At 42.4% G+C, this 13,357-nt stretch overlaps 1 protein-coding gene across 1 annotated transcript in view; it reads left to right on the forward strand.

The window, feature by feature from the left end:
- The first annotated feature begins 223 nt into the window (after positions 1-223).
- The window catches only part of HSD17B14 (hydroxysteroid 17-beta dehydrogenase 14), a 336,571-nt gene continuing 323,437 nt past the window's right edge, over positions 224-13,357 (forward strand). The window contains exon 1 of the mRNA XM_044059756.1: positions 224-452. Within this exon, the coding sequence (XP_043915691.1) occupies positions 353-452 (100 nt within the window). The 5' untranslated portion in view covers positions 224-352. The remainder of the gene's footprint in view (positions 453-13,357) is intronic.

The following is a 13,357-nucleotide window of genomic DNA, read 5'->3' on the forward strand; positions in this document are numbered from 1 at the left end:
CCCAAGTTTTATTGAAGCAGATTGCATATGCTGCAAGACTAATCAGTATACTTAGTCATGCCAGCTATCACAAGACACCTACAGTAGTGGGTTTTATCTAGTTAGCAAAGGAATAAATAACTGTCATAGAAATAAATTCTCTGAGCTCTTCCTGGTGCAGTTCTCTTGGAAAGACTACATTTCCCATAAAACCAGAAGAGGCAAAAAATAAGCATGCTCAGAAACTGTTGTTAGTTCTGTTTTGCAATTTTATCATGTGCTTTGTGTGTGACTGCCCTCTAACAAAGAACTTAAATGTAAAGAGTAAACCACAACTTACGAGTTAGAAGAACAGTTATATGAAACAAGAAAGATGGCATCAGACGCTGGTGTTGGACTGCGATATAAAGACAAAGTAGTTATTGTTACAGGAGGATCTAAAGGCATAGGGGAAGGAGTTGTCCGTGTATTTGGTAAGTGTAATATAACAGGTGAGTTAGATGCAATGCAAAAGTTCAATCTGAGTGTCTGTTTAAATGAATATAGAGAGAGGAGCGACAAGTCAGACCTACTGATAAAGCAACACAAACTTCAGGAAAATAATGCTTTGTAGAAAAACATGTTAAAACATTGTTACGTTTTAAGCTCTAGCATTTCTGAGAAACTTAAACATTGTTAGCATTTTTTTTGCATTTTCTGCCTCCCAAGCCACATTTTCTCCTGTAATTGCAGTTGCCAAGAATTTGAGTACAGTGGTAATTGGATATTTTAAACAAGTATGTTTTTGTGAGCATGAAGTAATTCTGTATGTATTTCCCTTGTCTGGAGGTAGGTGCTATTACCATGAATGCAGTCTGTCTGACATACTTTGAGATACAGCTGTTGGGGGAATATTTTATGTAGGAAAAAGTAGATCCCCAGTAGACTTTACTGCTGTCATACATCAGCGCTATGATATCTTTCACTTGTACCCCTGCTAGCATTAAATAAGTAAGATAACATTTGAATTTGACGTTATCTGAAATGCAGCAATGAATGAGCGTGGCATTTTACACTGATTACACAGAAGTAAGCTTGCACCCTAAATGTGACTCTGGAATTTCCAACTGTCTAATCTTCCACTTTCAGAGCTGAATGTACAGAGCTTTAGCTGTCACTCATGGTCAGGAAGGATATGGTTATTGTTCCTCCTTACCGCTTCATCTGGAGAACGTAGCTGCTCAGTTACCTTCGTATGGTGAGACTGAGAGAAAACTGGCAGGATAAATGAATCTGCTGTGTAGGACCACTCAAAAGCTTTACTGTTGGGTGAAACATGAGTCCCCAGTACATTTGTTCCCATGTCGCTTGGTCCATTCTGGTATGTGATTTTGGAACTTTGTCAGGCTTAAATGTCAGCAAGTTAGGAGGAGTGCACAGGTTTGTATTTCAAGTTACCGTTCCAAGAATGAGCTTATTTAAATAACCCCTTTCAAACCTTGTTATGAATATTTTAATTCAGTGAAGAAGGGATAAAAAAAATTGCTGAAGTCTTCAGTATCTTTTTTGTTTATTGATTGATTGTGACAGTGGGCTTTGATTGTTGATTAGTGTTATGGGAGGGGAGTAGGTAAAGCACCCCACCTGGATGTTTTGAGAGGAGGTGTATGCCCTGTGCTTATAACTGTGACAAACTTTTTTCAGGCAGTTCAAGTATAATGGGAGCCTCTGCAGTTTTATTAAAACTTATAATTTCTAGTCAGTGGAATTTAGCTTTGGGATAGTGAGATTCATATCAGTACAGTACATTTCTTCAGTCAACCCCCACATCTGGGTCAGAAGAAATATTTTTGTCTTTTCTAACTGAAATCAAATGGTGTAAGTTAGGGATCTATATTTATTTTAGGGCTCCCCTCTAAATAGCTGGAAGAGTTTTTTTTTTTTTTTAATCCCTAAAAGTTGCATGCTACTTCTGTCATTCAGAGTTTGCTGGCTGTTAGGTGTACTGCAGCATGTAGGACCCCCTCCCCCTGTTGCGGAACAGGTTATTAAATAATGTTTTGTCCTTCTATCCCCTTCAGAACCCCTTGCAGCAGTGACCAGTATTCACTACCCCTTGCCACTGTTACACATGTTGGCACGACTGCTGTTCTGTTAAATAGCTGAACATCTGTGGCAGAAGATCTCTGCGGTTTTCATTTACCGAGCAGGTGCTACATAGTTTTATCAAGACAAACATTTACATTTTACATTTAAAGTTTAATAATTGCCAGCAGCATTAACATGTTTCTAGAGTGGCTTGTAATATGAGTGTCCTAGGTGAACTGTTTTTCTGTATGGCGGAAGGGCTGTAATGCATTTTCTGAAGTACAGATGCTTGCTTAGCAAGGCAGGGGACTGACTGAGGGATCCATGTTTTTGAGGGGTAAAACCTGGAACTGGCAGAACACGTAGTGTGTGTGTGTCTGTGTGTGTCTGTCTGTCTGTCTTATGGGGCCCCTTTGTACACCTTTATACATAGATTACTGGTGGGTAGCAGAACCACCCAGCTTTGCATTACAGCCTCGTGTTTGTTTTTAATTTGTTAGGCACTTGCTGCAGAAGCAAGCTGGGCATCTTTTGCTCCTCCTTTTATGATGAGTAAACAGGGCTGCTAGGGTTAAGAACATTACTGTTCTTGTGTGTGTGCATGTATGTATGCGTGTGTGTGGATGTGTACATATGTACGTATTAGTGTGTGTGTTTGTGAGAGACGGAGAGAGAGAGCATGAACATACAGGCTACTAGGCTACTGCAAGGCATACCTCTTAAATGTCCAGAATTTTGCAGAATGTCTAGAGTGCCTCAAATTTTTGGTCTGGTCTTCATAGAAAATGTGTTTTTCTGGAAAATTGTTGAGGTTTAACGTTATTAAATAGTGCTGGACATTTGAGTTTCTGACTTCATATCCTTCAGAAAAAGCATGCTAACAAGTCCTGTTATTCTAGTCATTTTCTAAACTTAAAAGAGCGATATTTAAAATCTGTTCCTGATTTTGTGTCATTGCCCTATTTTTGGCCTTGTCCAGAGTTCTTGAGATATGAGGTTGAGAGGTATATTGCAGGGGAAGTGTGATATACAAAGCAATTACTAATGAAATTAAATGTTAATAAATAGTGTAATATTTTGAACCAGGAAAGTGAACTACAGACATTTTACTAAAGGACATGTATGCATGCCACCTGATTAAAGTGTCTTTTCAAAAAGCGTTTTTCCTAATCAGATTTACAACACAGAAGAGAAAAGAAGACTTAATATTACCAAACTTATCCAGTTCCCTTTTCTGATTTGAGTTGCAACTAATGAGTTAATTATATAATTTACCATGGGGTGAAAAGGGCTTACTTCCTCTGACATGACATAATATTTTCAAGTGAACAAATCAGTGGGCATGTTTAACTTGACCTCATTAAGATGTCACACTCATTTCCGAGGTGACATTGTACTGCGCAGGTCACAATACTTAATTCATTTGTGTCTATGAAAGGGTAATGCATCCTTTAACAGCTAATTGTTACCTCCCAGCAGGAGATTCTCCAGTTCTTGACTAAGGTGGCGTCTCTGTGGAGTCTGCATGCCCTCATTGTGCTTGGTGTTCTCAAGGGTTTTCAACTGGTACTCTGATGTCTTTCCATATCGCAAAGACTTGCATGTGGTAGGTGGACTGGTGGCTGTAAGTTGTCCATGGGGTGTGTGTGTGTGTGTGTGTGTGGCTGTGTGTGTGTGTGCGCGCGCGCGTGTGTGGCTGTGTGTGCGTGTGCGCGCATGTCTGTGTGATGTGGAAGAAAGTGCTGCTTCAGTTCCATCTTTGCCTAGCAAGCTCTGCTGATAGCACTGGCTGTTTGAGGGGCTCTCTGTGGGAGTCGGATGCAGTATAATAGCATTAGATGTAACTCCTTTATTCATCTGTGGCATCTTTGACATGTATCTGGGTAATGAGTACAGGCATTGCAGGGAGTAACTTTGGTTAACATATTAACCAGTAAATGAGTTAAAATATACCTCCTGATTTAGGTATGATGTTGACTGTCAACAATGTAGCCATTAAAATTACTGTCAGTGATGTTACTACAGTACTAAACAGTTACAAGCCCAAAATGCTAAGAGTCTGTCCAGAGGCAAATAATTTGGGAATTTTCTTATAGGTTCATAGAAGGTTATTAGGCTAACATCCCTAGAGCCATTACAAACCTAGCCATATTTATCCTGAGTTGCCCCAATTGTCTGTGTTAGGTGAGTGAAGTTTGTGGAGGTAAGGGTCTATGGTAGTTAATACTGATTTTCTCTGTCCAGGAGGAGGGACAATGGCGCCACCCCAGGAATGAGTTCATGGCCATCCATCCATTGCTCTAAGTTGCTTTGGAAGAGAGTCAGGGAGGGGCTCTGTTTCACATGAATTGGAAGCTTCTTCCAGAGAAGTGGTAGTTTCTGGGAGATGTATCTATCTCTCCAGCATGACCTGTTCATGTCCGGCATTATAGGTTCATAGGTAGGAACTAGGCTATTTGCCCTAGGGCCTATACAAGCCTAGCCAGAAAGGTACCCTGGGATTTGCCACCTAAGAAAATTATTTTCCTGTGCCCCTGTCAAGCAGAGCCACAGAAGTGATCCCCGAGGTGAATTTCCTATTTCCCATCCAATCAAGATTTTTCTTGGAGAGCTAATGAGGAGCTCTGTTCTGAGCTAGTTCTGAAAGTAACTTACAACAAAGTTAGATGCACAGATCACTGTTACAGTACTCCTCACAAATGGACTTGTCCATCAAGACACCTATATATCCATTCAGTGTATACCAGCCTCCTACCACACGTCTTTCCTTAGCAGGAGTTGACTCTCTAGTGCAAGAGGGATGTACAGATGCACAGAAACCCAGAGCATTCTTGTCCCCCACTTTGGAGGATGAAGCCCACAGCAAGTGGTCAAGTACCAGAAGGGATTATATGGTGGGAAATGAATAAATAGACCCCTGTGCCAAAGAAATGACAATCAAGGGAGATGGAAAGAGGGTGTATGTATTTAAACAGGGATGTATTCTAACATCTGCCATTATGATAAGTATTATATTCTTCATAAAATCACTGTTGCAGAACTCTTTACAAACAAGACAATTTCCCAAACCTCACACAAGTAAAATGACATGCCGGGACTTTTTGTAGAACAAACTTGGCAAATGTAGTTCTGGCTATAAATAAAGCATCCAGTTTATAGTGTCTGGTAAATGTGTGAACAGAGGGACCAAGTAGCAGTTTCTAGAATGGTTCTAGAGTCTGGTCACTTCAACAATGCTCCAGAGGGGGTAACTGCCATGGTACTGTGTGCTCTTACATTGCCATGACCAGAATATCAGAGATAAAAAGAAAGAAAGCCATCTAGAAACTTCCCATCATATATTTGTGTTCTTAAATCGATAGTGTGACGCACCACCACTGGCCCAGTAATAAAGGAGCCTCAGTCGTCACCAGTGGGGGATGTACACTGGGAGGACGACACATTATACAGTATTTCCAGAAGCAGCCCCCCTGCATCAAGTGCAATTTCCATTAAAAGCACACAGAGACCACAGTCAGTCCGGGGGTGGTTTCTCCCTCTTTCTCCCGATACCCACTGGCACAGCTATAGAGTTGAGATCTCAGCTGAGTAGGTTAAGATCCCTGGAGCGAGTGACCCTTTTGCAGTTTGATTTACAAATGTGTATCATTTTCATCATGGCTGGGTCAGAGACCACCCTGTATGCTAGGCACAGGTCACCCCTCAGCAACCTGTGGGAGACCGAATACAGTGATAGGGCTTTCAGTCTTTCCACATAAGACTTGTTTTGTGTACCTTGTAATTTCTTGGTTAGAAACCTCTGTGTTCTCTCCAGTTGTTGCAGGTGTCTGGTGAGGTATATGCAAAAGGAGCATTGTACTCGATTATTAGTTTGATGAGGCCGAGTATAATGGAATTATAATATCCTTAGATCTAGATGTGATATCTTTACTTATAAGATGTGCCACACAGAAGGATTTCCTTACCACTGTGGATATGTGATGGCCAAAATTCAGACTGCTATCAACCTGAGTACCCTGATCATGTACCACTGGGTCTACACTTGGAGGGGGTGCTGTCTATAATGTAATTAGCAGGGATGCCAGCTTTACCAAAGGAAATAATGCATTTTTGTTTTTGTATTTAGCTTTAATTTGTGGCTTTGGCACCAATCATTTATCTGTGTTAACTCTGTCTGCAGTATATTAACATCGTTGGGGACTCGATTGCTCCCAGTTCACAGTTATCAATGAACTTGGTCAGCCACAGGCTGTCCAAGTTTGCCTGGACATCAGAGAGATAAATTCTGAACAATAAGGGGCCCAGCAGAGAACCCTGTGGTATGCCACTGTTGACTAGTCTTTTTCTAGAGGTGAAGTCACCCACTTTGACAGTATGTGTCCTGTCAGTGAACCAGTTGGCTACCCATCTGGTAATGTAGGGGTTAATTCCCTTTTCCAAGGCCTTGGTGATTTCCTCGAAGAAGTCAGCAATGTTTAATGGGCATGATCTACCTTTAACAACTCCAGACTGGGTTGTGTCCAGAGTTTGGAGATTACCTATGTCCTTATTAGTAAGGTCCATAGTGATTCCATGGGCTTGCAGATTTGACTAGTCAGGAGTATGGGCCTGTAATTCCCAAGGCTGGTTGTTGGTTCCCCTTTGTGCAGGGAGATTACTGTTGCTGTCCTCCATTCTGCTGGAACATAGCCAATTCTCAGGGTGTGGTCAAACAGTGAGTCAAGTGGGTCTCCTAGGTCATGTTTTAAGTTGTTTAAAAGGCAACTTGGGAATGTGATGTTGTCTGGTCCCATTGATGCTGTGTTTTTGGCCTTGAAGAGCAACCAGATGACCTGCTTTCTTCAGATAATAGGCTGAGGAATGGTGGCAGATATGCTTTGGGGGATGACTAGAAGGGACAGGGAGTGAAGTTTGCTCCAAATCTGTCAGCTAGCAGGTTGGCTGTTCCCTCTGGTTGCGTATGGATGGTGCCATCCACAACCAGTTCATCTCATAGCTGGGAATTCCCTTTTAGATTCTGGATGTAGTTAAAGAATGCCTTGTGATTATCCTTAGCTAGGGAAGCTATTCTTACTTCGTAATTAGTTTGGAGGACTTGAAAAGATCTCTAATTTGCACGTTTAAACTAGAGACTGATTTCTTCCTCTGCTGAACCAGTTCCCGCTTGTTCTTGGACATTCGCTTCTTTCTGCTGTTGTATAGCCTATTTATACTAGGGGTCCATCAGGGTGGCTTGTTTTTTTGGCAGTACCTGTTTTTAATCCGGTCAGGTACAGCCGATTCTGTACAACTGCTTAAGTGGTTGTACAGGATATCAGTGTACACCTCTGCAAAGGAGTCCATTTTATCTGTGTTTGAGGGGGCTTTGAAACTTCTTATACCATCACTTAGAAGGAAGTAGTTTGTCTTAATTCTTAAGCATTTTTGAGCTTGATAGGGTATCTAGTCTTATAATTACATCGAACGAGACTGATTTATGATCCGATCTTTCCAAGGACAACACATGGCGGGAGGGGTGCAATGCTGTCCCATGTTAGTGAGTACTGTGTCCACGACATTTGAACCTCTTGTGGATGTTCTGACCAGCTGTTCTAGAGCATTTGCATTTACAAAGTCCAAGAACCTCTGAGCCAGCATGTTTGTGGTCATGTATGTTTCCCAGTCGATGGAAGGATAATTAAAATCACCCATGAGTAAGGTGTCGGGCTGTGTGGCAAGTGTCTCCAGTTAAGTCCAGGTATGCTGTGTGATTTTCCTGTTTCAGGATGGGGAACCAATGACTAGCTATGATATCATAGGCGGCTTTACCTATACTTAATTGAACATGGAGTAGCTCAAGAGAGTCCTGCTGTTTGACCAGTCTCGAGGTGTACTTATCCTTAATGAAGATGGATGCACCTCCTCCTTTGGTTCTTTCATGCTCAGTTTGTGGTCTGAATGTATGGAAGGCATTGTAGCCCTGCATAGGAGGGGTGCTTTCCCTGCCTTTGAACCATGTCTTGGTGACTGCACAGATGTCAGCATCTTCCAAAGTGAGGAGTTCTTCCAGGGGGTGCAGTTTCTTTTTTAGACTCCTAGTATTAAGCAGCAGTACCTTGAGTTTATCTAGAGAGGATTTTGTTACATTGGGAGGTTGATTATTTTGGCATTGCCTAAAAAAGGCACAATAGGGTTGGCCAATGCCTTTGTCAGTATCCAAAATCCTACAGGAAATGGGTACAGACCATCTCTGGCAAAGCAGCATGGCCTGTTGACCATGTCGGAGCGTGGCCTGTTGACCATGTCTTCTCAGGCTGACAGATACTGGATCCCCTTGGACTGACACCAGAAGCTAAGCTAATTGTTAGTCAATCATTTTTTTGTTTGTATCATGTCATCATCCTTGGAGAAGGTAGAATGCTGCTTAAAGCTAGGCTTGTACCTGCCTGTGACACATAATCTGAGAGCTCAGTCATGTCTCTGTTCATATAGTCCAATGAGATGCATCTCACATCTTTCACCCCCACATGAGCTATGACGGAGTTGTACCAGTACTTGTGGTTGAGTGATTTGAGTGCTTTAGTGACTCGACGGATCCTGGCTTCTGACAGGCAGCTAACTGTAACCCACTCCTTATCCAGCCTGGTGAGGGGAACGTCCGTGTGTGTTTCAGTGGAGTCACCTATGACCAGTATATTAAGGTTGTGGTGTTATGCCTTATGGGCTTGTTTGTTGAAACACCTGTGTGTGTTACTATGTGTCGTGGTTGTTTTTTGCATTGTTATGTGTGCAAGTGGTTTCCTTTTGGGAGGCCTCTGATCTTTTGGTAAGTTACTAGTGAGTACCTCCACATATGCTGGGTTCTGTGTCATGTCCTTATTTAGTGTGGGAAGTGTGTGCGTGTGTGTGCTGACAACCTGTTTGGCATTCACTTTGTCCTTATCTGAGAGTCTTGCCTCAGTTTCATAGTGTAACTACATCTCTCACATGTTTGTTTCAAGTGGTTGGCAGTATATATGAGACAGTTGCTACATTGCCTCAGGATGCCCATGTCTATCAGGTTGGTTTGTGAGATCAACGCTGTGAGGTATACTAGAATCTCATCTTGGGCCACCATTTCCTCCCGGCCAAAGGTCCAAATCATTGAGGTGCCACCAGCTGTCCATTGGGCTCCAAGCACAGCTTCTTCTGCATTCAGACCAACTCCTGTCACCACAAAATGGCAGCTGTAATAAAACTTCTCCCTTTCTAGTATCCGCATTGAGAGTATTGTCTTCTGATGTTTGGACTTCACTTCTATTTGCTAGCCTCATTCAGAACACAGGTTCCTGACTACATAGCTGGATGTAATGACACCATTATGAAATGCCAGCCTTAGATTACCTTCATCAAAAATGCATATCCTGCTTCTGTGGTTACAGGTTTGTTGCCTGATAATGTATTCTGTAAGCTGCCTGTTTAAATTTCCTTTTTCTTGGATGTGAAACTCTAGTTATGTAAATTTCTTTTTTCTTGGATGTGCAATTTTAGTTATTTTGTCTTGGAAATGTGAGCTGAAGTTACATAAACAAATCAGTAATGTCTAAACATTACAGTATCGTGGTCTAGTAATTAATTGTGAAGTTTACTAGCAATGGACTATTTGTTTGTTTGTGTCTTTCGGCTTTTCCCGGTTAGGGGTCACCACAGCGGAACTCCAGTCCGCTAATGATTGGCAGTAGAGTTTTTTACGTGCTGGCTTGCCGGGCCTAATGCACAACCTTCAACGAAGGAATGCCTGTTCACGCATGTCGCCACACAGAAGACGCTCTAACTGAGAATCGAACGGGCAGCGTCTAACTGTGAGGCAACAATGCTAGCGCAGCACCACCACCGCAGTACAGCAATGGACTATATTGTCTGTAATTTATTTGGTAATAACCGGTTATCTTTTAACTGCTTGTCATTTTCACTCCAGATGTGCTGCTTAGTCAGAAATCTTATACACTTTGTGGGTTTTCCTTGTTAAAGAAGAACACTGTTATTCTGGTGGGAACACTCAGCTTTCTGTATTTCAAACACATAAATAAAATGTATTGTTTTGGCAGCTTGAGATGTAAACTGATGGCGTTTCTACTGCATTTAGTACAGGTGCTTGGGAAAAGACCAGTTTAATGCTTCATCTGATGGCTGGTATATTAGTACGTATGTTGTACTGGTCTACGGTTATTCCTCCACACCTAATATGAAACTAGTACCGGCAACATTTTGTATTTATGGTCAGCAGTGTGTGTGTGTGTGTGTGTGTGTGTGTGTGTGTGTGTGTGTGTGTGTGTGTGTGTGTGTGTGTGTGTGTGTGTGTGTGTGTGTAATAAATAAATATATATACATATAGATCCCTATCATATGATAGAAACCTCATTTGACTGAGACCATAAGACTGAAATTTCAAAAGACTGAAAAGTCACTTGACTGAAACCCATAAGACTGAAACTCATAATACTGAATTTCAACATACTAAATTGTAAACTGGACCATATAAAACCAGTCTAGGTGGGGGGCTATGTCCCCCACACCCCCCAATGTGGGGGGCTGTGCCCCCCCCCACACACACCACCTAACTATATATACTAACTCCAGGATTGCACTACAGCAGGGAAAAGGGCATTTACCTTTCACTTACCTTACAGTCGTCTACATACTGCCACTACTATGCCCTTTTCCCCACTGTAGTGCGATCCTGGAGTTAGTATATATATATATATAGTTAGGCGGTGTGTGGGGGCACAGCCCCCCACATTGGGGAGTGTGGGGGGCATACCCCCCCTACCTTGTCTGGTTTTATATGGTCCGGTTTAAAATTTAGTATGTTGAAATTAAGTATTATGGGTTTCAGTCAAGTGACTTTTCAGTCTTTTGAAATTTTTTGAAATGTCAGTCTTATGGTCTCAGTCAAATGAGGTTTCTATCATATGATAGGGATCCATATATATCCCTATCAGTTGATCAAGTTTCAGAAACTCAAAATTGATATGATCAACCCAGTACTCATGCAGCATTTCTTTTTGTTTATATTGTACATTTTCATTCATTGGTCTCCCCTCCCCACTGTTGTTCAGTGGTCTGTTGTGGCAGCTTCATTTGTGTGGTAGTTAAACATTTTTTATTTGCAGTTTTACAGCTTTTAATATGCTATTTATACATTATTATTCCTCTGTTTCATATTTCCCTCATTTCTTCCCTTACATTCTTTTTCATGCACTTTGACATTAAACTTGATGTTCTACATCAGTACGTATTTATGAAAAAATGTTTCCCTTACTTTGGAGGCTAGCCCCTATGCCCCCCCCCCCCCGACTGCATTACTCATTATTGCCCTGGGAATTGATTCAGTCCCTTCAACACTATGTAATGTTTTGATGTTGAGTTTCCTGGGTGTATTTTTTAAGGTAAAGATCTGTTTCCTTTATTATATCATTCCTGCTCTGTCCACAGTTAACTGCCTTTCATTGTCCATTCATTCCACTTATTTATTGCTTCTGTCTTCTGTGGTGTCTTTCATTTCAGTCCTTCTGTAGTCCTGTCTTTACTTCTTTGACTCTGCTGTCCATGATAAATGCTTCTATCCAGGTTGCTGAGTCACTGATTTGTCCAACATTTTACTTCTGATCAGCTCAAGCCATCTAATTCACAATCCTTCCTTTTCTTAGCCCCCCCCCCCCCATGTTTGTCTCTGCTTCTGCTTCTTTCTCTGGTTTGTGCCTAAATCTCCCCTGGGAGAGGCTTCTTATTCTTCTATCCCTTTGATACAAGTCTTCCACTTATATCCTCACCACTGTCTTACCTCTTTTTTTTCTTATCTGTTTGTAGTTATCCTTATGATTTATTTATTTTTCTGCTTAACTCATTTAGTGGTATGCAGCCCCTCTGCCCTTCCTGGTCTGGGAGTTTCAGCACTGGTCACTGAATGTCCTCTCAGTGTCTCTAGATCTCCTGTCCTGTGACTAAGGTTTCTGTCCCAGTGGCATGACACCTGAAAACTGTACACCTCACTATGAGCCACTGTTCATGAGTGATCCCTGCTCTCTACTCAGGACTCTACCATGAGACTGTGCACCCCAGATATGTGCCCTCATAATGAGCCTGTGCACCCCAGACATGTGCCTTCATAATGCAGCTGTGCACTCCAGATATGTGCCCTCATAATGAGGCTGTGCTCCCCAGCCATATACCCTCATAATAAGGCTGTGCACCCCAGATATTTATTTATTTACATTTGTTTACAGGCAAAGTTCAACAAGGGCAGAGCTGATTTTCAGCGAAGGCTCGGGGAGAAACACTCCAGAATTGTATCTTTAGAATGTAAAAGGAAACTGGAGCATCCAGAGGAAACCTATGCGAATGCAGGGAGGACATGTAGACTCTGCACAGAAGGCACCCCGACTGAGAATTGAACCAGAGAACCAATTGCTATGAGGTGACAACGCTAACCGCTGCGCCACTGCGCCGCTCATATGTGCCCTCATAATGAGACTGTGCACCCATGCTGCCCTTCATAATGATATGTGCCCTCATAATGAGGCTGTGCTCCCCACCATATACCCTCATAATAAGGCTGTGCACCCCAGCCATATGCCCTCATAATGAGACTGTGCACCTCAGAAATGTGCCCTCATAATGAGGCTGTGCACCCCAGATATGTGCCCTCATAAGGTGGCTATGCACCCCGATATATACCCTCATAATGTGGCTATGCACCCCAGATATGTGCCCTCATAATGAGGCTATGTACCCCAGATATGTGCCCTCATAATGAGACTGTGCACCCCAAATATGTGCCCTCATAATGAGACTGTGCACCCCAGATATGTGCCCTCATAACGTGGCTGTGCACCCCAGATGTGCCCTCATAATGTGGCTGTGCACCCCAGATATTGTGCCCTTATAATGTGGCTGTGCACCCCAGATATGTGCCCTCATAATGTGGCTGTGCACCCCAGATATGTGCCCTCATAATGTGGCTATGCACCCCAGATATCTGCCCTCATAATGAGGCTATGCACCACAGATATGTGCCCTCATAATGTGGCTGTGCACCCCAGATATGTGCCCTCGTAATGAGGCTGTGCACCCCAGATATGTGCCCTCATTGCCTCCCTGTGAAGATAGTTGTATAGGCAGTGCTTTCTAACCCCCAATGCTAGCTCCAGCAGATGTCTGAGCTGCTAATCAATCTTGAATCACTTGCTAATAGCCAGGGCTTTATCAGTCTTTGCCAGTCCAGATGGCAGGCTGAACTGCTTTGCCTTCTATACATGTATTAAAAGTATATGATTGGATGCATGTTAAACAG

This window comes from Protopterus annectens, chromosome 17.part0 (assembly GCF_019279795.1).
Source record: "Protopterus annectens isolate FY-2018-M chromosome 17.part0, PAN1.0, whole genome shotgun sequence".
Classification (NCBI taxonomy): domain Eukaryota; kingdom Metazoa; phylum Chordata; order Ceratodontiformes; family Protopteridae; genus Protopterus; species Protopterus annectens.